Source organism: Diprion similis, chromosome 14 (assembly GCF_021155765.1).
Source record: "Diprion similis isolate iyDipSimi1 chromosome 14, iyDipSimi1.1, whole genome shotgun sequence".
Taxonomy (NCBI): Eukaryota; Metazoa; Arthropoda; class Insecta; order Hymenoptera; family Diprionidae; genus Diprion; species Diprion similis.
The window spans coordinates 13,100,668-13,124,686 of NC_060118.1; the positions used below are offsets into that span (position 1 = coordinate 13,100,668).

The 24,019-nt window shown below is 42.9% G+C and overlaps 3 protein-coding genes across 9 annotated transcripts in view; 1 reads left to right on the forward strand and 2 right to left on the reverse strand.

Moving 5' to 3' along the window:
* Positions 1 to 23,858, forward strand: part of LOC124414909 (cilia- and flagella-associated protein 298) — a 37,359-nt gene extending 13,501 nt beyond the window's left edge. The window contains exons 1-6 of one of the 5 annotated variants that reach the window (XM_046896071.1): positions 16,119 to 16,614; positions 17,059 to 17,404; positions 18,507 to 18,800; positions 18,926 to 19,119; positions 19,212 to 19,531; positions 23,380 to 23,858. In XM_046896071.1, the coding sequence (XP_046752027.1) occupies positions 17,200 to 17,404; positions 18,507 to 18,800; positions 18,926 to 19,119; positions 19,212 to 19,531; positions 23,380 to 23,509 (1,143 nt within the window). In that variant the 5' untranslated portion in view covers positions 16,119 to 16,614; positions 17,059 to 17,199 and the 3' untranslated portion in view covers positions 23,510 to 23,858. Of the gene's footprint in view, positions 1 to 16,118; positions 16,615 to 16,770; positions 17,405 to 18,506; positions 18,801 to 18,925; positions 19,120 to 19,211; positions 19,532 to 23,379 lie in introns of those variants that run through there. The other 4 variants (XM_046896072.1, XM_046896070.1, XM_046896073.1 and 1 more) reach the window with 4 other exon arrangements.
* LOC124414912 (protein tipE) lies at positions 4,541 to 6,940 on the reverse strand. 2 transcript variants are annotated; one of them, XM_046896078.1, is made up of 4 exons: positions 6,490 to 6,940; positions 5,783 to 6,041; positions 5,518 to 5,696; positions 4,541 to 4,866 (listed from the first exon to the last, which is right to left on the reverse strand). In XM_046896078.1, exons 1-3 carry the CDS (start codon positions 6,776 to 6,778, stop codon positions 5,525 to 5,527), a joined length of 720 nt encoding a protein of 239 aa, XP_046752034.1. In that variant the 5' UTR covers positions 6,779 to 6,940; the 3' UTR covers positions 4,541 to 4,866; positions 5,518 to 5,524. The 2 variants fall into 2 exon arrangements, with proteins under 2 accessions (XP_046752034.1, XP_046752033.1); XM_046896077.1 differs by having other exon boundaries at positions 4,542 to 4,866; positions 5,529 to 5,696; positions 6,490 to 6,939.
* On the reverse strand, positions 7,764 to 10,032 carry LOC124414908. 2 transcript variants are annotated; one of them, XM_046896069.1, is made up of 2 exons: positions 8,302 to 10,032; positions 7,764 to 7,994 (listed from the first exon to the last, which is right to left on the reverse strand). In XM_046896069.1, exon 1 carries the CDS (start codon positions 9,649 to 9,651, stop codon positions 8,308 to 8,310), a length of 1,344 nt encoding a protein of 447 aa, XP_046752025.1. In that variant the 5' UTR covers positions 9,652 to 10,032; the 3' UTR covers positions 7,764 to 7,994; positions 8,302 to 8,307. The 2 variants fall into 2 exon arrangements, with proteins under 2 accessions (XP_046752025.1, XP_046752024.1); XM_046896068.1 differs by having other exon boundaries at positions 8,298 to 10,032.
* Positions 23,859 to 24,019: the final 161 nt, after the last annotated feature.

Consider the following 24,019-nt stretch of genomic DNA (forward strand, 5'->3'; position numbering starts at 1 on the left):
CCACGGTCGGAGAGAATCGTGAATCGTCATCGACGTCGACGTGATCATTCTTTTAGACGTTGAAAAAAATCCTCGATTCACAGACAACCCTTCTCCCTCCCTCATTCCCGTCCATTTTAACCAAAATCGTGGGGACACATGTCGGATCCGACTTGTAGAAAGCGCGCGCGCTCTACGCCGAAGGGGAAACGCGAGTGATCCGCACCTATTCGCGCCCTCACGACTCTGCGGACTGTTTGAAAACAAGCCGAGCCGCCCAGGAACGCGGGTGCGAACGCTCTGCCACGAAAACGAGTTTGCGCAAAGCGGGTAGCCGCCCCGTCGACGAGCGCGACATCTGCCGGTGAATTTGGAAGGACTAAGACTGGCCGATGTGACCGACTGTCGATAAGGAAGAATTATACATGCAGGCCCAAATTAGGAAGATCTTAAGCTCGAATTATTCCCGAGTAATTGACCTCAGTCACATGCTTTTCCACTGAATGTTTTTGCCTGAACTTTATTACTCGCGGGTTTTTGGGATTGCTAATCACGATCTGAAGTCAGCGTTTGATCATTTTTAAATACGAGATGGCGGAGACAATATGGCAGGTGTGAAATCGAAAAAAAGGATTTTGATCATTTTTAATTACAAGATGGCGGATATAATATGGCCGGTGTAAAATCGAAAAAAGGATTTTAATCATTTTTAGATACAAAATGGCGGAGAGAATATAGTCGGTATAAATTCGAAAAAAAAACTATCAAAATCTGATGATTCTGGCCGAAACTTGTTATTTCTATATTTTAATAGTCATACGAAGTGATGAAGATCATTTGAAATTGAAAATAAACTGTGATAAGGCTAGAACGTGGAAATTTTTTAGAACGCTGAACATCCCACTGTAACTTAGAGGGTTAGTTATAGGAAATAAAGGAACGCAAAGGGGATTTTCATATTTATAATTTTTTGTCGAGGGTAAAATTCCCGTGTAGATATATTGCAGGCTGTTTCGAATTATTGATCGGTCCACGGCATAAAATATGCAATAAAAGTCGGCTGCCCGAGTTGCCATTTTGAATAAATCAACCGCTTCGTTCTATTCACATTTTTCATATTTATTTATTTCTATTTTTCTAAGATATTTAACTGTAGCCATATTTTTATAAAATTGGAGGGTGATTATCGGACGAATTGAAACGCAACGGTGAATATTTATTTGCGGTAAACGGAAAGAAGATTTTTCTTTTATTTTTATATCATCGTAATAATTTCTTTTCCAATCTCCATATATTATTATGTATATATACATCTGTATTTCGTTTTTGACAAGTCTTACAATAAGATTCATTATCATTATGGTATATTTACACTATAATCGCGGATGTTATCGGAATTGATCGCATTTTTTTAGTATTTTATTTTATTTTTTTTATTTTACATCATGTATATATATATTGTATAATGAATTAACGTATTAGTGTAGATGTGTTGTATGTACAAATCCTTTTTTGTTTCATTAGCTTTAAAAATTTCCTCACGAAGCGGTGAACATTTTTTTGGTGAAACATTATCGATATATGTATGTATATATTATAATGTAATTATTACTATTATTGTACATCTCAATAATAGATTGAAGAAGTATAAAGCCAAAATCTTCGTCTACAAGCAGGTCATCAGATTTTCTCTCACTAATCGATTAATAGTATATTGACGTGTTTTTTGTAATCAATTTTTGTTGCGTGTTGATCTATCATTTAAGTTAAACGAATTAATTGAAAAAAAAATTTAGTTTTTAGTTTATAAGTATCGTTTGCAAAAAACAAAAAAAATAAAAATAACAATTAAAAAAATTCTCGCTACAAATGCAGTTTGCTATTATTATTAATATTATACCGTTTCGAAATTTGAGCTATTTTGAGAATACTTTGTATTATTGAATGCGTATAGCAATATATTATCTCGGATTCACACCTCGCGTTAGCAACTTTAATTTGCATATAACAGTAATATGTGACTATTGTTATTACCGAGCGCATGCATTTTTTTTCTCCTTCTTCTTCTTCTTCTTCAAATTTTCTTTGCTATATTTTCAAACTATTCTCCATTGAGTATTATATTACCGTGTACCGAAGACAGAGAATTGATTAATTAATTAAGTGTAATATATATCGATAACCTGTAATTTTATTGGCACTAAGCTGCGATATAATAACAATGTACGATTATCTACGACAAGTATTTGGAAAAAGTACTGACATTCAATTGTTTTACGATTGCGCAATTAAAACTCAGATGAAAAATAATATTCTCTCAGATTGTCGGGGTTTACGTAAAAATTTCAATGATTACTTTTTCTCTCATCGATCGAAACCCAAAATTTTTTACCAGATGCCATTTATTTTCACCCCTTAGACGCGAGGCCAAGTAGATATTAAGCTGTCAATAAAAGTGTGATTGGAACTTGTTGGTAGTTTAGATAACTAAAAATTCCAAAACGAGAATGTGCGATGTTAATTAATTAATTAATTTATATCCCTTTGCGTTGCGATTTGATTGTTTATGCGTGATTGAGCAAACGTTTTTTCAATCAATTGATTAATCAACTTGTTTTTACAACGTAATGCGTATTTGGACAACTGCCAGTACTTTGAATACAATCAAGACTAAGAATTTTAAAGAATGTTTAGTTTACGATAATTATACGTATTATAATAATTACGTTACCTTGAATGGGGGAAAAGTGATAAAAATTATTATATCAGCAAGCTTTTTATACATACATACATACGTACATAAGAGGAATGAGAAGTCGAGTGCAAAATGCGTGAGTAATCGGCTTACAAGGAAAAAACAATATTCCCTTTTCTCTCGTTTCGTATTACCGAAGTCCGAAATCGAAAGAAGAGAATTATTCGCTTGAAAAATACTCTTACTGCGTATAGCGAGGAGGTTCAATATTTCACAACCATTCTAGATGAATGGGGCAAGATACGTTCTTCGCATGCTTCGAACTGACGCAAATAATACATATTGAGCGTTCCACACCGAATCAGACGGTTTGAAAAATTTTGATTTTTGATATTATTTAGTATTCCTCAAAAGAGCTCTTCTCGTAAATTTTGAAATTTTTCTTATAAGTAGTTAAGAAAATATCAAATTTTCAAAAAAATCGCGTTTTTTTGTTCATTACTTTCTCAATAATGGTACAAATTGAAGTTTTTTTTTCTCTAATTCTTTGTGTTTAGATGTCCCTTACAGAAACAATACAAAAAAAAAAAATTTCAAAATGTTTTTCATCAAGATTTTTGAGTTTGAAATTTCAAATCGGATTTTTGAAAATTTCATAACACGTAATCAAAAAAATCTCAAAATTTACCAGAAAGTCTCTTTTAAGAGATACTAAAAATTATGAAAAAATTGAGGAAATCAGAAATCAAAATTTTTCAAACCGTCCGGTTTGGCGTGGAACGCCCCATATTCACCAAATGTGGATATTTATATAACATTTTTATCTTGTTCAATAAAATCTCAACATATTTATTACTATTTAACCTCCGTAACTTATATATATTCGAACGATAAACAACGTATAATATTATCATAGCCATCCGGCTCGAAGCGCGCATAGAATATTTCGCGAGTCCCGCTGACAAAAATTATTAACTAAACAATATTCCTACATCTATAATATATGGATATTCACGTTCGTAGTAAACGTGTTTTTGCACCATCATCCACAATAACGACAATCATGGCATGCATTGCAATGCCCGTGTAAAAAAATTTATTTTTTCTCAACAATTTTTATAGTTAAATTTTTTTAATAATAAGATTATTATTAATATTATTACTAATATTATTATTCACAGGCAATGAACTTATGTTCATGTATATATATATATATTATATCTCAGAGACCTGATTCACGGTTCACCTTTTGAAATTTAATACGTCCGTAAGAAACGTGTTTTGATAAAATTTTCTCATGCGCGAAAGAATCGTCTTTACTCGGTTTCATATCATTCTATATTTTCTCCATGCCTCAAATTTATGTTTGCAAAAATTGGCGATACTGTGCAACTCTAAGCCTCCGATACTATAATAATATCCGTTAAAAATCGTGCGGAATGATTTTATTTCTAACTACAAGACTCGAAAAGCTTGTTTTTCGACGTAATAGTTTCTATGCAATTCGATAAACTCTGTACGCGTCAGTTTCTTTCAATAATTTATATTGATATTAATATTTAACAGAATAAAAATGGAATGGGTAGGCGTAGTCGTAGTCGAGTATATTATTGTAGTTTTTATACAAACACTAGTTGAAGTAATATTTTTATTCCTTCACTTTCCTTCCCTACACGAAGGATTATCTAGATCGCGTTTTACGATTCGATATAATTTACATTTAAGAATTAATTGGAATACTGGTAGATGATTGAGTCCGAACTCACTACGTCCGCAGTCAAACTTGCTTTATTATAAAAAATTTATCGCAATATTTATCGTATAGGAGAGAATAAAAAAAAAAAAAAAAAAACGGAGACTTATCGAAAAACTATGAAGTGTAAGGAATTGACAATTACCAAGTAATTATTTTCGTGATTAGTAGAATTCGAAAATTAGTAGGTAAGAGAGAAAAATGTTTTTCCTACGCGTCGAAGACAATTCGCGATAAACGTTAATTATTATGAACCTGAGCACAATCGTCGCGCAGATTTGCGGGCTTAGCATTGAATCGAAAGCGAAGTTTACTGTTCATGGAATAAAATCCTCCCTCTGTTCGATGTGACCGGCGTCATTCCCTCGCTGGGGGATGAGCCCTTGGCAGCAGTCAGTACTCCTCCTCGTCTTCCTCGAATTCGTCCTCGGCGAGGATGCTGTATAGGTATTGGCAAAAACTTCACTTTGCCGTTGAGACGATACAAGAACGGAAAAGAAAGGAAATGAACGGAAAAGTAAAATCGACATGCGGATCAATCGCTTCGGATCGCCCGAAGAGATCGATCGAGGAGTAGACGAAGGACGAGATCGAAGTTCCGAATACTTGAAGTAAGGAAATGAAACTGTGTTTGGTTTCGAAGGGACGATTCAAAGTTCCGGAAGTGCGAAGATTGGAAAATTTTGAAATCCGAATAATCGAAATCCTGAATGATCGAAGATTTTTAAAAATTTCATCACTGATCTTTCTTTGTTTTCGATTTTCCATATTTTTACGATTAGAATCCTGGTCATTCTGATTTTCGTTTTTTACATCTTTTACGCCCACTTGTAGAGTAAACTACGCAGACAGCAGAAAACTAAGGGGGTGAAACTTTACTTTTCAAAACTTTGCTCCATCGTAACTGAAATTAATTATCGGAATCTTGAATTTCGGAACTTGGAACTCTCGACTTTCCAAAGTTTCATTTCCTTTCTCCAATTACCGCCAGCGAATAATTCGAGACTTTTTAAATCCGGAACTTGAACCCGACCCCGACGAAAGGAGATATATTAGAACGTCTATAGCCACCGAGGCACTGCATACATACACGCTACTTACTCTTCCTTCCTTGCATACTTGTCGATCAGCGGTCGTCCTGGGCTTCCGCATCTCCGTCCGATCGGCGGGCAGTACCAATAGCAAAGCACGCCGAGTGAGACGGCGAAGAGGAGGATCGGGGCGACGAGAGCCATCACCAGGTGCCTGAGATTCTCATCCCACGAGTACCTGAAGAGCGGGGCAATCGGGGGGTGAGGAAGACGCGATTCGCAATTCGCGGCTAAATCGCCACGCGAATTATCGCAGGATCTCACCTGGCGACGACGGTTTCCGGATGCGTCCGGCTGTAGAAGCACGGGAAGATCTTCCCCATGTTTCCGTACCCGAACTTCCTCGCGAACTCGGAGCAGTTCACCCTCGGCGGGTATCCGCACCCCTCAGTATTGACGAAGAACTTCGTGTCGGCCACGTCCCAGGGGATCAAGCCCGCCGGTTTTGCGAGGAACTCCTCGTACGGCATCCTCGAGTAGTTCACCCTGATCTGGTGGCAGCGGAGAGCAGCGCTGGTGCAACCTGATCGAGAAATCGGAACGAGTTATTTGCGGAGATTTGGGAATTTTGAAAAAATATGTACCGGAAGGACGTCGATTTTATTGACACGTTCAGTCATTGACAAGGATCAGGCAGATAAATGCAACTAGAAATGTTTTACATTCGCGTCGAATCTGACGAATACTACAATTCATCAAGAACTCAAATAGCAATACAAACCCAGTTTTTTATACAGATTCCTACTACCGACACTTACCAGCATCTTACCCAGATTCAAACCCTTCACCGCGATCCACCCCCTGCTGTATACTGACCGAGGGATTGAGTCTGGATAAGATGTCGGTAAGTGTCGGTAATAGAAATCTGTATCCAGAACTGGCCCTGCATAACTACTCACTCAACGCCCGATCATCCCGTGAGAAAATTATAAAGAAAAAAGCGGCAGAGTTCGTCCACCCCTTGTACGCACCCTCCCTGCAGCTGGCCCAGGAGCAGTTCCTCAGGCCCTCGGCGTAGACGTGGTCCGTCGCGACGCAGGCGACGGCGTGCGGCGAGAAGTCGGCAAGTATCGTCGAGATCGCGGGCTCAACGACGAACGGTATGAGGAAAAGGAAGGCGAAGACCGCGAGAATGGCGGTCGTCCCGAGACAGAGGGACGTGTAGAACTTGGCCTTCTCCATGAGACTGGCGACCTCGACCATCGGCAGGACGCCCGTCACACTGGCCGTCGACTTGGCCTCCCCCTCCTGGCTGCCCATGATCACCGTCGCCTCGTCGGATTCAATGATCGAGCCGTTTCCGGGCCGCGAGGACCCCGCGAGATTGTTTGAGGTTATGTTCAGCGTTTCACCCCCGCAAATGGCGGGCTCTTTTCTTCACCGTATTATTCAGACGGTTCAAGTCAGTTTATTTACCTGGCCGATCTTCTATTTTCCGAGGAAACAAGATTACTGATATTCGCACAGCGGGAAGATCGATTTTTTCAATCATCTGGCAGTAAAAACGGCGGAGAGATAGAAAATCAATACGAATCTGCTTTCTCTCGCGGCGTTACGCGTTATTATACGTAATATATGGTGTAGAGATTTTCAATCGTGTTTATAAACTTCAAGAATAATAATAATAATTTTAGCAACAACCATGATAATAATAATAGCAACAATTATTCGAATAAATTCTTCTTCTCTTTATATGCAATACCTGAAAGGTATGTTTATGTGTGCCTGTGTATGTGTATTGAATTTATCATACTTATTACGTGAGATGTGATTAATTTAATTATTGTTGCATCGCTTATGTACAACAAAACTTTTCTTATTCACTTATATTTTACTTAACAACAATTTACCTAATCAATATACATATATATATATGTATATATTTTTTTTATGAAAAAACCGATCATCTATAGGACGTACGGCCGTGCCTTATATGCTTCGTCGTGTCATCGCGTATGCAATGCATTATAAACTCGATTATGATATTATAATTATTACAATATTAGAGTTGAGAATAATTGCGTGCTTTCGAAGTGTGCGGGGATCAGTGCCATTTTGTTTTTTTGTTGTTTTTTTTTTTCAATTATTATTTTGTTTTACTTTTTTTCTTTTTGTTTCTCAACTACCAATTCGCGGTAATATCGTAACTTGAATGGAACCAGTTCAGAGATTGAAATTTTTCTTCTTTTTTTTTTCTTTCTTTCTTTCTTTCAACGAATTTATTCTCCTGTTTTCGTTTTGCAACTGTTTTTTTTTTTGTTTTATTTTATTTTATTTTTTTTTGTCAACTTCTTTAAATTTAACTCGTTATTCGAATATCTTGTTTTTCTGTTCTTAACGATTAGATAATATTATTGTTTTCGTATCAACGGTCAGAATTTCAATCACGCGTTCCCCTCCATATCCACACCTTAATAGTGCCCACGCAGTGAGAAAACCGACTGACGGGCCGGGCTCTCCTCCAGGAGGGGAATGCCTGGAACACAGAAACACGAAATACGAATGCAATTAGTAGAAATAGCGGGGAAGATAAGTGAAATTGTATATCAGCTTGAAACGAAATTTCTCTGACCGGTGCCCTCGCGTGTCTGATTATAAAAGCAGGAACACACGTCATTGCATTCCATTCGCCCCGTTTTTTTTTCCCGAATTCACTGACGACGAACGTAATTTCACCCCCGAGATGATAAAACGAAAGGAATGGTGGCGGGATGGATGAGGTGGAGGAAGGAGGAGAAGGAAGAGAGAAAAAAAAAAAAAAAGAAATGGAAATTCTTACGTGCCGGATCTCAGAGCGCCATAACGGAATCGCCTCCCCCGGCATCGCCCAAATTTCCAGAAGCACTCTTCTCAAGTGAAGTAAGAGCGGCGCCGGGTTTTCCCTTGAACCGCATTTTCGCATCGTCACCGACGACGACGGTTCGCTGACACAGGATCAGGGTGAGGCAGCTGACAATGAAGAGAACACTCGGCAGGATAAAGGCGATGAGGAACTCCTTGTAAGTCCGCTCCAGGTTGAACCTGGACACAACGATCCCGGTGTTCCCCTCGGCGTAGAAACAGGGGAACCGAGCCCTGGCATTGTGGTCGGTACCGTCCTTCCCGTACTCCCTGAGGAACTCCTTGCACTCGTCCCTCAATGTGTTGACGCACCCTTCGAGGTTTATCAGCAGTCTGCTCTCGTTGGCAATGAGGAGGTCCTGCTCGGGTGGCGCCACCTGCCTCGTCTCGTCCAGCGGTTTCGTCGCGAAGACGTTGAGGTAGGACAGGTAGGTGAAGTTGGTCAGGTCGGTGAGCATGCTCTTCTCCAATACGGACCCGTTTATGCAATCCACAGCCTCAACGCCGGTGCTGGTGTTGTAGATCCCATAGCACGAAGCCATCATGACGTCGCCCCGTTCCTCGTTCCAAATCTCCCTTCCCGTGTCCACGTCGATCGCTCGTTCGCACTGACTGAGATAAACCTTGTCCCCGCTGAGGAGTATCATGTTCTTATTCCTCGTCGGGATGTCGACGCAACGCCTGTCGCAGTTGTATGGCGTCCTAATGCGCTCGCAGGTCCCACGATTGCAGCTGAAGAGGCCGTCGATGTCGATACACGTGATCTTGCCGCGTCGCCCGGAGCACTTGAGGGCCGGATCGGTGTCGTGGAACATGCACTCGAAGGCATCGGTGATGTTTATGCACATTCCCATGGTGCAGTTGAAGGTGCCGGTGAGGTTCCTGCACTCGTCTGCTATGCACCGCGACTTCTTGGCGTTCTCCTGGTCGATACCGTAGCAAGTTTTGTTCGCGGTGTTGGTGCAGTTGGCGAGGACGATGCTGGACCCGTTTCGCCTGAGGTTGACGTAGATCTGAATGCAGGCACCGGAGGTCTTGGAGAGGCACCACTCGCCGCAGCTTCCCCAGTCACAGCCGTCCTTGTTGACGGCCCTGGTGGTCGTGCACATAACCGGCACCTCGCTGATGCCCGACTGGAACGCCCTCGTGCTCGGCATGTATATGGCGACGGTCAGGTAGACCAGGGCCACCGACGAGAGGACCGCCGTCATCTGGCAGATGCATATCGTCCCGCATATCCGGCCGTCCTGCGGCGGGATGACGAGGTCCTCGACGGGCACCGGCTTCGGCATCCTGCGGGACTCGCGACGAGGATCCGTTTATCGAATTTTATCGAGTATATTGCGGGCTTCTTCGGGGCGGGAGCGACTCACGCCTCGACACTTTCGCGAGCCATCGAAGCCACTCACCCTCGGCTGGTCGCCTCGAAACTGCCCCGCTCCCTCGCTCCCTCGCCGATATCCTCCTCCAAGCGAACCCCCGAGTCCTCACTCGCTTTACTCTACCAACCCGATCGCGGATCACGCACACCCCTCGCCCTGACACCCCGTGCGCCGACAACCCTCCGCGCACGGATCAATATTACCTGCGCAGTGTTGTGGCATACTGCAGTGACGTCACAGCCACCCCACCGCGTCCCATGCCCTACCTCTTTCACCTAGAAACCACACGGGAGCTTCGAGTCTAAGCCCGATCGTCGATTAACGACCTTTGCAATCTTCAAAATCAAAAGTTATGAATATTCGTTACTGCGGAAAGTCTTCTAATTAGTCAGGATTTCTTTTCCCCCTTTTTCGTACGATCTTGAAATATCTATATAATACACAGGGAATATCTTATATCGTAGGCACGATATCAATTCCCTTTTTATTTACTCCTGAAAAACGGTTTTCATTTTATTTATTTATTCATTTCTTTTTCTTCTTTTTTTTTATCGCGTGTGCCACCGAATCGAACGGTGGTAACCTCCTTCTCCGGTATGCTCTGGATTATTACAGTATCGATCCATGCCAGGTAGAACTTAACTACTTCCACACACGGTATATAAAACTCGGTGGTCGATACGAAACTAATTCCGCACTTTCCAGTACGTAGGGAAAAGTTGTTACCGAGGGTACATTATATGTATATAATTATATACATACTCATACATATATATGTATATATAAGGGGGTCAAATATTTTTATAACAAACGCCGAGGGCTGAGAAGGCTACGTATTTTCTTTTTTTTTTTTTTCTTTTGCAATCAAATAAAACTTAAAACGCGAATAGAGAAAATATGTTCTATATATTCAATGCGGGATCGGTACGAATTGACTTTGACGCATAGAGAAAGTACAGATTGATGGTAACTAGATTCGATTAGGAAATACTATTGCTTCTTAGACTAGCGAAAATATCACTGTTAATTCGAAGAATTTAAATTTGCTAATACGATGCGTCAAACTTGATTCGTACCGATGCAGTAAATACTTATCTAAGCTTACTCACGTTAATATTAAAACGTCACTCACACAACTACACCACGTCAAACGAGCGAACTTTACTTGATTCGAATTTGATTTGACGAAATGAACCGATTGAATTGACCTGTTCTTTGAAAATTCGCCAACGGTTGTCGAACCTTGAAAAGTTATAATCGTGGGTGAAAAATCTCGCGAAACGACCGCGTCCAGACAGATCTGACGTCTGACGAAGAATGAGGCGAGATCGCAAAATTTTCCGCTCTAGAATTGAGCCCTATTGGTGGCAATTTAGTAATTATCATATTACACTGGTTACAACGAAACACCCGGCGACAGGATCTTCCACTTAAATTCCAACCTTGCTACACGGCAGCAGCTCGATTCCTGTTAGCCAAATTAGTAAATGGTTTGGACTCGGGCAACGTCTGAGCCACTTTATACGCTCTCATAAGCCTGACGTACACCTATTAACTTGTTGTTACCGCCATATTAATCCGCCTTCTTCGCGGAACGTGGATTGTCCGTTAAAAAATGATTTACGCCCATGCACGGCGAGGAAGTGAGAAATTAGGTGGATAATTAGGTGGAAAAAATAATGACAGCGACAAAATTTTCTCGGGATGTGATATCACGCTACGCGCGTGTATGTTCGTGAAAATTTACAAAATGGATTTGCAATTTTTGAAAAAAGAAACGAGACTGATTTGCGATAAAGAATTTAAAAGAAGAAAAAACCGAGACGAAAATGAAACAATTTAGCGACACGATTCTCTCATTTCGTATCGATCCAGGTCGCGAACTAACCAGCAGGGCACAACTTCCCGCGGGAGAAAAACTATTACCTACCGAGAATCTCAAAGGAAGATGTCGTCCTTGGCGGTGCGAAAGGTTGGGGAAAAATTTTAGAAACGAGATTTGAAAATACGATCTTGTGTGTAATAATTCGCAAAAGGAGAGGAAGTGAAAGTATAATCGTAACTTAACGATTGTGTCGATTCACGATAAGCGTTTCGTAATCGTAATGAAAAACGAAAAGGCGGGTGAAAAAAATAACGGCGAACTGGCTGAAGAGACGGAACGCGATTAATGAATAAAAGATTGGCACCCTGGCAGGCTGCGGTTTTCTATAATAATAATAATAATGAGAATCGTGAGGTCTCGTCATTAGGTGTCGTTATTGCGTGACGGTCGGTGTTACTCCTGTCATTTGTTAATTATGAACGAGACCAATTAGTGAAATTTAATTCTGTGTACCGGCGTATTACCTTGGAAAATTTATATTGTTGATTTAGTGAGAGAGAGAGAGAGAGAGAGAGAGAATTTATTTGGAGAATTAAATCATACGTATAAACGGAGTAAATTTTTTTTGAACAATTTTCAATCATCGCAAGTGCTAATCAACGCGGTTATAATATCGTTTATCGAATTTGTTCGTTTAAAAAGATAAAAAAATTTATTCGAAATCCGAACACCTTATTTTGCAAGGAATAAACTTTCTTTCGTTTGATTCGAGCGGGTTAAGGGACGATCGATCGGTCTCGTGACCTACGTAACTTTATGCGTATACCGTTTTAGCACGCAATGAATAGAATCGAGCTAGTATTCACCCATCCACACACACATACATACGTAAACAGCCGTAGGACTGGAGGGTTGAGGAATTCAGAATGTCTTCCTTCCCTTGAATGATTGACAATTAATTTGAAAAAATTTTGGCGCCTGCCACTGACATCGATTTAAAACTACACAGAATAATAAAATATAAAAACGAATCGATTATTACAAAAATTGCGGGAAAATAAATACGGTGTTTAAAATTATAAATTGTTTTTTTCAAATCTTTACCGATGAACCAATTCGGCTAAAAAATTTGATCATGGGAATATTAATCAGCCGGGATATGAGGAGGATTACAAACCACGTGAGAATTAATTTTGAGGAAACTCGGTGCGAAACCATCGTCGAAACGTTGATCGTAAATTTTTTCATGACAGAAAAAAAATTTCGTGGATTAAAGACGTTCACGTATCAGTGACAGCGACCACCTGTCAAAATTCTAACATATTGTTTAGACGAGAATTGCACAGACTCCGAGATCACGGACGAGTGATCTGTGCATGAGTTTTAAGTGGTAAAATGATCCTGCGGCACCGGACAGAGAAATATAGGGAGTAAAATGAATTGGCAGGATGTAAAAAAGCGCCAAAAGCAACGTAGTAATAACGTATGATCATATTATCAATTTCTTTACTCACGTCAAGGCGGCTGACAACGAGGGCAGGGTTTAGTCCTGGAAAAAGCTCGCGTTTGCACACACAGTAGCGAAAAGCTCCCGTAAGAGAAACAAATATGGCGGTAACCTGGAGCAACCGAAGCGCCAGCTGGGGGTTGCCGTATTGCAGTATAAAATCAATACACCTGTCACTACGACAAATGCAATGCCAATGTTTCCCCGACTCCAATACCTGCCTAATTCCGATCCCGGGTTCGGGGCTTTTGATGTATGTACGTACACATCGTCCTTACACACGTCGTCCCGAACTGGGAAGTTGTTGAGAGAGGACGACGACGAAGAAGAAGAATAAAAAACAACATTGTTGGATTCTGGTGTTGAATGGGAATCGGGAAATGGGATTTCCTGGTGCTATTAAACCCAGCAGCACCTCCGCTATTGTTACGTAATCTGACATTCTGCTCTGCACGCTTGCCTTTCATGATCGGTATTGTTCTCCAGCCCGTGCACTTTGTGCCTTCGGGAGATAGAAAAATCCAATTACTCCCGCGGGCTACTTGAGACTTTTAATAAACCGATGCACGACTCGATGGGTTTAATAGGCCTCGTAATTAGCCGATTTGTGGGATCAAGTAAAGCGATAACTGGCAACAAAAATTTGCATCGCATGCTTGAGCTTGAGCTTGAGCTTGGTCGTCTAGCTCGACAGGATATCGACGGTATATATATATATATATATATATAGTATATACTTGGGATAAATTCCCTGGTGAATAAAGAAGACGCAGGGTTGCAGGCATCGATGTGCGAGTCATAAATATCGGGAGGATATTTCCAATATCGGTGATACGGCGTATAAACGGAAAGAGAAAAATTTCTGGAAGAGAAAAACTTGCTCTTTTCAATACCCGCAGATAAAGGTACGGGTGTAATCCTTGTTTTTTGCGGAATTAAAGCTCGCTCTGACCAATGAGAATAGGATTCTCGTTCCCTCGTCAGAATCCTAACGAATTCAAGCAGAACGTTGCGATATATTTTTACGAAATAATAATAATAATAGATAGGTACTAGGTTGTTCGGAATGAGAAGAGAAAAGTTTGACCCAATTTTTGACGGGAGCTACGTAAGAACTCGTAAGGAGGTAATTTATTAACGAAGACCTTATCGGAACGTGTCACTTTCCGACTGCGGACGAAGGTAGGTATTCGTTTAAATTATCCGCATCAAGGCATACCTACATGACCCAAATAATTCATACATAACGATCAACGGTATACAACGACGATTGATCCGCAGATCGTTCGGTGTATAAAGCAAAGCTTGGAACGAGCGGAGAAGAAAAATCCAACTCGAGGGGGATTAAACTAATCCATAATCAGCTAAGCGTAAACAAATTTTTCCGCTTGCTCCATCTTGGTACTTGCAATTGAACCGGGGAATAACGAGAGGGGACAAGGCGTTGGGCTCGGTCGGTTCGGGTGGAAAAGCATTTGGCCCACATTTTGGTTGACTGGCTTAAAGCCAACGGCGATTCACTAGCATCTCTCTTCTTGGAACAACCCCAGAAATTGCCTAAGGTCAACTTGCTCTCACTGTCGGCCATTGTGAATTAGGTGTTCGACTCGAAGGTACGAGTGAAGACTTTTCTCAAAGTATAAGCAAGGTAGGAGGTAGTTGCTAGCGGTCGTCAGGACTTCGGGGTTTCAGGGCTTTCGTTAGGGATCATTTGAGCAAGGAGGCAAAGCTTGAACTTAAGGTCCTTTATGGATGATGAGATTCCGGAATTCGAGGCGAGGAGCTTCGCTCGATGTCTCTAGACAGGCCAAGAATTTTAAAAGGAACGACTTGTGGCAGTAACCAACCAAAACCAGACAAGAAGCTCCAACGAGATCTGAATGGAGAGAGTGTGTTTGGCTTTGGGGATGATTCTGCATTGTTTTCGTCCCAGTTAACACTCGGCTTCCGTTTTTTGCCTGGGAGTGTAAGAATAATCTAGCTATCGCCGCAGGGAAAAAGCTCCGAGCTTTACGGAATGTCGAGAATTTGTTGTTTGCCCATTAGACGAAGACTGGAAGAGGGATCCTCGGTTCCGCCGTCTGGTTTCGCGTGTGTAAATTCAGCCAATTAGTAAGGATGAACTTCATGCCTGTAGATAGTGAGAGAAGATCATCTTCAGTGGATGTACTTCCGTTTCGTTTACCTCGTATCATATTTCCGCTAAAGCTCGTGTTGGACCAATGACGAGCTGACTAAATCGTCTTGCGGCGATCCGTTTGAGTTTAAGTTTCGTTTGATGAAAGCCATTGTCTCCCGGTTGCAGGGAGACTGGAACTGAAGAGAGTGAGTCGAGGGTTTGTTAGTGGTGCCCACAAGCCGCAGTATCATTGTTGACGCCAATTTCTCTCGAGCCTCTCTCTTTCGCCGACTGAGTTGAGACTTAAAATTGTAAAGTGCTCTTTGTTCCGAAGCACCAAACCCCTTCTGATTCGAGAACATTCCGTTATCCCCCCCTACCCAGTGGGCCGAGTGGGTGTGTATATGTCAAAGTTATAATCTGCTCACTGCATCCGTGTGCTCCTCTTCACAGAGACCCGGGAACCCCGCGTCGAAGAGCTTTTCACTTATCGATGAATCGGAGATTGGCCGAGAGGCGCTTCTCCTCGTCTCCGATGGAAATCGCCAACCCCTTGGCACAACATCTGTTTACCCTTACAGCAAAAAAACCTTTACACCATTGCAGTTCGGGTTCTCGTTCTTTTGATAATTAATACATGGTTTTCGGTAGGACAGGGGTGTTTTGTCCCTTTTTTCCCTCTTTTTTATGTCCAGAGACATACCGAAAGTAAGGGAAAGGGGTGGAACCACCAGAGTTACGTTTCCTGAGACGGCGGGCAACTCGTTTTGAATGAATAATAAATAGTGATAGGAGGGGGTGCGAGCAAGGGTGGTTTTGAGCTTGCACGGGGGACGCCCTGGACGCGGCGGTCGATGCCGCCAGATGCCGTCGCGGCGCTGGGGTCGGGTTGAAAGTAAGCTCGCCCCAAAAGCCGAAGCCCGAAGCCTGCAGTAGCCCGGCGTCAGCCGCCGCACCAAGGATTACGTAGCAGGGTGTTCTCCTCTAGTCGAGGTTGCCCCCTCGTTAGACAAATAAGCCATACGTACATACGTAATCCTTGACTGACACGCAACTCTCTGCAGGAGCAGAAACCGTTTTTGTTACTATTGTTGTTATATTTTTTTTTACAATACACCTACATGTCGTGAGAAAATCGACCTGAACGGCAATCGGGCTGCTGCACACCGGCATTGACTCGAGTGGACTATTTTTTTTTTTCATCGTCATCAATCGAACGTGTCAAATAATGTGGACAGTGATTGCCGGTGTAGTAAAATAGTGAGCCTCGACTCCCGCGCCTCTTTACCGCTTCCGAAAGCGCCCGGAAAAGGACAGAGGAGGAGTAAAGGAACAAGAAGACAAGGAAGAAGTGACCGGGAAACGAAGTCCTTGCCGAAAGGATGAGAGGGCTTAAAAACGGGGCACCGTGCAGCCCCGGCGGTACCTCGCTCTAGGGGGTTCAGTTACCAACGCGTCAAAGTTTATTCAAGTTTTCGTTAATCCAGCCCTGATCAATCTGCCATCAGCGAATGAGTTTCCAACGTTAGATATCGTGTTCTTATCTTTTCTTTCTCTCTATCTCTCTCTCTCTCTCTCTCTTTCGTTTCATTTTGCTTCTACTTCGACCGCTCTTCGTAAAACAAGCATAAAAGATCCCTCCAGCCATGAGACTAAGCTGGAGTAAGTGCTCGATGAATCCGGACATCCATAACAGTTCATTTCGGTGATGAACATATCGCCGTTGAAGAATTGGATTTTTTAGTTGATCGAGAGGTAATTGCGGCGGGAAAGAAGAAAAACTTTCTTTTTCGCAAAATGAGATATTATATAATATGCAGTTTTTGGTAACTTTATCCCCTTGAAGCGAGGCTAACCGATGTGTAGATAAATTTTTAGCCTTGTATAGTCAAAGATCTACATTCTGTCGTCTGAAAGCAGCTGGATCACAGCTCTCGACAGTCGAAGGAAAACAGGAGAAAGAATTGAGGACAAGCAACACATCGCGAACGCGATCGGTTCTCCAAAATGGCGGATGACAAGGAGAAACAAACGTTCCTGCAGAAGCTACTGTTCTACACGACCGCGTTCTTCATTCTCCTCGGCACCTTCAGCCTCTTCGCCTTCCTCTTCTTGGTCCCATTCGTCATCGACCCTGCCTTCACGACAATCTTCATGCAGTTCGAAACACGGCCTGCCGAGTGTGTCACCATCGACGTAGAGTCACGAAGAGGTGAAGGCTAAGCCATCGCAGCGGTGTTCCACGTTTCGTGTTTCACGTACTCCACGTATCGCACACACTCACTCCCACATCACCACGTCGGCCTTCTCCCGCTATCATTGGATCGTTGTCATTGTCATTCTCGTTGCCGTCGTCGTCGTCGTAGTCGTAATTGAACGGAAGTCTCTCTTTGTTAACAACTGCGCAATGCAACACTATACCCAACTCCTAGACGCTTTACTGCACCACTATGTCACTCTGTGTGCATAATTACCCCCCCCCCCCCTCTCAACCTCCTCGTTATTCGCTATCCAAACGACCACATTCCCAGCACGTTTACCGCATTGCTTAATTTCCATTACGTAATACCTGCATGCCTAGACAGACATAATTTTTATACCGCAGCGAATGTCGCTGGTTTGACCCAAAATCCAAAATCCAAAATCCAAAATACTCCTTAGATTGTCATCATAGTAGATACGGTATAGAGCTTTCTTGTCGTCCCTGTCTGGCATGCTAGTGGTAAAAATGTCCTTCGTGTGTAAGCGTTAATCACTGTCGTTCTTCAGTCGGAATTTCAACGTCGTGCGATATTTTTCCTCGATTGAGCGAACGCGCGTTTTACACGACGACGGTATGGAAAACACTAAAAACTAGATGGTAGTAGGTAGAAGGAATAAGTCAGCCAATTTTTTACACAAACTTTTGTAACACACGCGGTAACTCTGGTCCAATTTCCCTCGTTGAATGGTCAGTTCCGTGAGACTGAGTTTGTGCGCGATGCATTCCTTTTGTTTCATCTATTTCATCTCCGAGTTTTAATTTTTTTAGGTTTCAGTTTATTAACCTACATCCGTGATTTTATGCTGGCAAGTATCCCAGGGGATTTCGTCAGTTTGGCACGCGTACATCTGGCGATAGCCTCGTGCAATTGGAAAGCACTGTTAATCGTCCGTGTCTTTTCTTAATGGCCGCATAAAAGTTAATCCATCAGACGTTGATTCCTCTCGTTGTCCCTTGCGAATTGCCTGATCGTTGTTTGTGTATTCGGTGTCCGAATGATAAACTGCATGAAACAACGGTTGTCGGTATCATCCTCTCACCCACGCTTCAGGTACCCGTAACTGCTCGTGGACATCGTGCAGAGAAGGTTGTACCAAAGAGTTATACGATTGTACACAAATACGGGTGAACTACAAACTTCCGGTGAACGGTACGTCGGAACTAGAGGATGCTCGACTAGACGGGGAGGAGGGCAGGGCGGGAGGAGGTGTCGAGGGCGACGAAGAGGCGAACGTTGCTCGTTCGAGACGTTCCCGGGCTTTGAGGGAATACGAATACGCCGAGGAGGTGATCGAGGATTTCGGCGAGGACGATGATTTTGAGTTGGCCAAGCCCTACCCGACAGGTATATCGTTGATGCAGGTGAAACGGTACGATGTTGTGTGTTAATGACGGCGACCGGAGTTGGCTGACCCGGGGTTCCGGTCGAATAACGCCCACTGACAAACACCTTCGTCTTCGGCTCCGTAGGTTTGATGGGCAACGACTCGGAGTGGTACTTCACCGGAGCGAAGCTATTCCCGAACGTCAAGGGATGCGGCTACCCACCGATGCTCAACTGCAGCGTTTTCTACAAGCAATACTCGATCATAGGGCACAATTTTAGCTGTTACTACTCGAAGGTCGACCCCGGCATCGTCATCAGCGACTTGGACATGTGGCAGGTCACTATACGAGACTCGATTATTACGCTACCTTTCCCGCCGCTTGCGGTCTTCTTCGAACGCCTCCTAACCACACGATAACGATGCACCAGGTCTACATGAACCTCGTCTACGCGATGGCCATTCCGATCCCATCCTTCATTATATCGGTGATTTATCTCACCATCGCCTACTTCAAAATTTACAACGAAGAGGAGGAGGTCCTGGTCGACGGCGAGGAGGTCGACGAGGGCATCGACGTAGACGGCAGCAATGCGACGCCCCTGCCGCCGACGAGCGGAGCTTTGACGCCCGGTAGCGAGGCCTTCAGAGAAGACTTGGCTAGCTTTGGGCATCAGTTGAAAGTCGCGATGGCCGACGACATCAGTAGGGAAAGTCTTGATGGAATACCAAATTCACTTTCCGTCCAAGGGTAAGCGAAGACCAAATGCTCATTCTGAACCCTGAGGAGCTGCTGTTTCCCTTATAGGCAAACGAGGCAGTTTACTCCGATTCCGATCAATCCCAAACGTCACCAACTGCCAATATAACCGTGAAAAATCGCACCAACTATTTGGTCTGATGATCTTTTTATCAAATTCAGTCAGCTTTTTTGCTTTTCCATCACTTGTCTTCGGGCTATAAATAACTGTGGTGAACTCTCCGTTCGAGTGAGCCGGAGAATAAGGGTGATTGATCGTTTCCTAGGGATACATAAGATTAATATCGTATAGATAAAGGGATGGAGGTACGGGATGAGGGCCAGAAAAAAGATAGACATATATCGCACCACGAGATCAAGTACATAAGCTTGCCTGGTAAGCTCCACGTTGACAATGTTTCGTGAAAGCAAAACACTTCGAGGGTATCCTAGCGCGAGCTTCGATGTTTCAACTCGTCGTAATTTCAAAGGCTTCTTCTCCAAGCCTGGTCGCTGTTAACTGAGAGACTAAACGAGCTTTAGCTCGGCATATAAAGGACGGTCCGAATAAAAATCAGCTTGTAAGCTTATATTAATGAGTGAAAATAAAATCCCCACAAAGACTATATCATGAAGCTCGCTCCAGTAGCTATTTAGAGAAGTGTAGGAACATTGCATGGGCGAAGCAGGTGACATTTGTTGAATTGGTTAATGGAATCGAGATCTTCTAAATATAGTAGGTATACATAGAACGCGGTGCAGCTGCACGGGGTGAAAATCTATTTCTCTTCGAGGTCGTCCCGTCGCTCTATCTCTCTCGGGCAAAGGGTCGTTCCAATCGAAAGCTATACGAAGCGTATCGTACGGTGGACTTTCACAAAATTGCGGCCTTCCAATACCCCGGTATAAATTTGGAATATAAATACGCGCATAACACATATTTCCCGCGATTTACATACGAATATATGCAGTACAGAAACGGATAAAATTGATTTCCAGCCGCAAACTAGTGCGCTTATCAATGAAAACTGAGCTTGCTACGTGCATCATCTACAGATAAAGGGAAACATTTAAATACTGAGTTTACGACGAACCAATTGGTCTGGCTCCAGTTGTCGTTAGTGAATTCGAACATCTCAAGTAGCTCGCAAGCTCTCCACCCCCGATCGTCATTTGCCTCTGGCGGTATGGCGTCGCACAGTCTGCAGAAATCCGTCTCTAGTCTGGCTGTATCCGTTTCGCTGGATCATATAAACCGCCGTCATCCACCCCATCCGTATCCTTCACGAGCTCGTAGCCGCGTTGTATGCAGAGAAGTGTGTAGATATCCACGAAGAGACAGCTGGGGCTGTATTCGCTGGCTAGAGAAAAACAACATTCGCTTTTAGGTCGGGGTATTGGGAGAAGTCGAGCGGACGTCCCCCTGCCCTGCTCTGAGAAGCTAGAGGGGCAGGAATAAAGAACCCTCGATGATAATATATTGTGTAAAAAGAAGGCAAACTTGGTTTTTTCAGGCCGAGCATAAGTTTGCGATAAGAGTCGTATGTAGGTGAGCACGCGTAAGATCCGAAGGTGAGTATGCTTGCGACTATCAATACAAGGCTGGTTCTGGATACAGATTCCTGCACCGACATTTTACTGACACTCCCAATGTCGGTACAAGAATCTGTAATTATAACCAACTTTGTATTTAATACTCTTGTGCGAGCCAAAAACGAATATTGCACACGATTCTTCATGTAATAAGAGTATGTTACGCGTTTTTTCACGAAGCACGAAATTGAGGTTAGATTTTTTCGCGTCAGCGCATGCGCGCAGTACGGAATAGATTACTTTTAACTCATAGGACTCTTTTCTGTACTCCGCGCATGCGCATTCGCAGACTTACTCTTTCGTCATCAAACACCTATGAAGAAACGCGTAAAACATTCTCGCGTTACATGAAAGCACATTATCGTGGATAACTCGTGGACACAGGATGGAGTGCGAGGTGGAAAATCCGAGGGTAATGCGCGTAAAAATTACATACACAGGGTGCAATAAGGCACTGCGGTTGTGTGCGACGTTCAAGGTTGAAAGTGCCGCGATATGCGTGAGAAAAGCTTCCGCGGCGAGGAAGGACGCAGGCATCGATTCATCCCTCAGACTAGCAGCCGCCCTGAAACCCGGAGTGACTGTACCTTATAGTACCTTGTACCCTGAAACCGCTGCGGAACAGTCGATCACCCCAATGACGCGGATAAATGAATTTAGCAAATTGTTAGCGATTAATAAGAATGGATGCGCGTTCACGTTGACGCAAACGAGGGAAACAGAGACCCGGTCATTGTAGGTGGCTATTTTTCTGATTCCATAGCCAATCATCAGGCGCTTGTTAACAACGTGAAAAATATTTAAAGGCCAAATTTGTTTACGGCTTGACTCTAAATAGTTCATTTAAAGGGTAGGTCGCTGGATTTAGCTGCCCGTTAGAATCCCACCATACGCAGGACGTCAATTAGCTGCCTCTTGATAATTAATTCAGACACACGTGTACACATGGAAAAGCAAATAACAGCGATTAGTAGCGTGACAAATTGTCAATGCGAATAAATTGCCACGGAGCAATATGGAGAGGCCAGGTATTCGGAACTGCCTATAATTTCGTCATACATCCATGAATACACCATTTCTCGAGGCATACACGATTTCAGTTGTATAAATGAATTACAGTTAATCGATGATCGTGAATTAAGAAAGCCGAAAGTATACGATCCCTCGTTTGGTGAAATTCACCCTATGTCGTCGCCACAATGCCAACGGCAATAATAATATTGCGTAGATTGTGGCGTCGAGGTGAATCCGTGTGGGCCGTTCAGGGGGCCTTCCGTAACCAGCGAGACGGCAAGAGAAGACCCCTCGCCTTTATTACGACAGAACTAGTAGTGTAGGCACGATTATGGCCAGACTGCGAGGCGCCAGCAAATGCGTGCCAACGAAACGCGGCTGCGCGCGACCAGATATTTGCGGTTGCGGCGTGGTGCGTGGTGGGAGTATACACGGTGTGCCTAGGAGTGCGGCTTCTCTCTCGAAAAAAGTCCCTCTCTCGCGCTGGACTAGACTTAAGCAAGATGTATACCAACGGCGCCAAAATACCCTAGATCGGTGGTGATTAATTGTTGCCACCACAACTGTACATGACGGCATTACCGAGGAGGGTAGCGTTTGACAAAAAAATAATTCCCTAACAATATAGGGATTTTTTTAGACAGTTGGTACAAAACTCACTTAAAGGCTTTGACCTCGAAGAAAGGGGCGTGTCGTGGGAATTCTAGGTACATCGTGTATACTCGCACCACGCTAGGAGTGCAGCTTCTTTCTCCAAAAAAGTTTCTCTCTCTCGCGCTGGACTAGACTTAAGCAAGATGTGTACCAACGATGACAAAATACCCTAGATAGGTGGGGATTAATTGTTGTGACGTTGAACCTGCGTGGGAGGAAAATAAGCAGGACTTTAAATAACTCACACCACAACTGTACATGATGGCATTACCGAGGAGGGTAGCGTTTGACAAAAAAATAATTCCCTAACAATATAGGGATTTTTTTAGACAGTTGGTACAAAACTCAGTTAAAAGCTTTGACCTCTAAGAAAGGGGCGTGTCATAGGCGTTCTAGGCACACCATGTATACTCACATTACAGTTTGCGACGTGTCTATGCATACGATACGAAACATGTATGTACACCGTGCAGGCGTAGTTTGTTGTACCCAGAACGTGACGTCATCGGGATCAGATGCGTTGTACTGTCTGTAAAATTGTAAATTACTATCATTTGTGACTGACCAATTCAACGGTACCTTCTAACTCCCTGATGAAGTGATTTCGTTTATTTTCAGAAACTTGAGCAAGACGATGACGACGAGTATCTCAACTCCACCTGGGCCGATGGCGGCAGTTTGAAACGTCATTTCCAAGGTCTGAATAACATTTCGTGGAAGCCCCACTAGGCCCAAAAATACACGGTTGAGTATCCTTAGAGAAGAAACATGATAACATTACATTGCATATACGGAGAAGTGAATAAATTAATTTATACGGATTCTATCGAAATAATAAGAAAATTAACAAAAATAAACAAAAAAAAAAAATCAATCATCATAATTGACGTGCGCGTGTAGAACGGCAAACGGAGCAATACGAATAACGAAAATAAATAATATTATCATATGCATTTCGCACGATGCTAAGGAATTGGCCGGAAAATAAATCATTATAGGTACATACTCGTCGCGACGCCTCAAGTATCGATTACCCGAACACGTAATCCAACCGAGTATACTTGTCGAAATATTACAAAGCTATATAGGGCTAGACAACAGCGCAGAGTGTGTTTCTTATTGCGATAATTTTATTCTTGCCCAAAAATATGCCAGCACATAACCGACGAAATAAATACGACGATATTCGTATGAACATATGAATAATAACGATAACAAGATATACACATATATAAATAA

Coding starts and splice junctions, on each gene's coding strand:
- LOC124414912 (XM_046896077.1), bottom strand. CDS start 6,778: ATGGGCAGCCAGGAGGGGGAGGCCAAGTCGACGGCCAGTGTGACGGGC. Junction 5,697..5,782: donor CCGGAAACCGTCGTCGCCAG/GTGAGATCCTGC, acceptor CCCGCTCTTCAG/GTACTCGTGGGATGAGAATC. Junction 4,867..5,528: donor AAGTATGCAAGGAAGGAAGA/GTAAGTAGCGTG, acceptor ATACCTATACAG/CATCCTCGCCGAGGACGAAT.
- LOC124414908 (XM_046896069.1), bottom strand. CDS start 9,651: ATGCCGAAGCCGGTGCCCGTCGAGGACCTCGTCATCCCGCCGCAGGAC.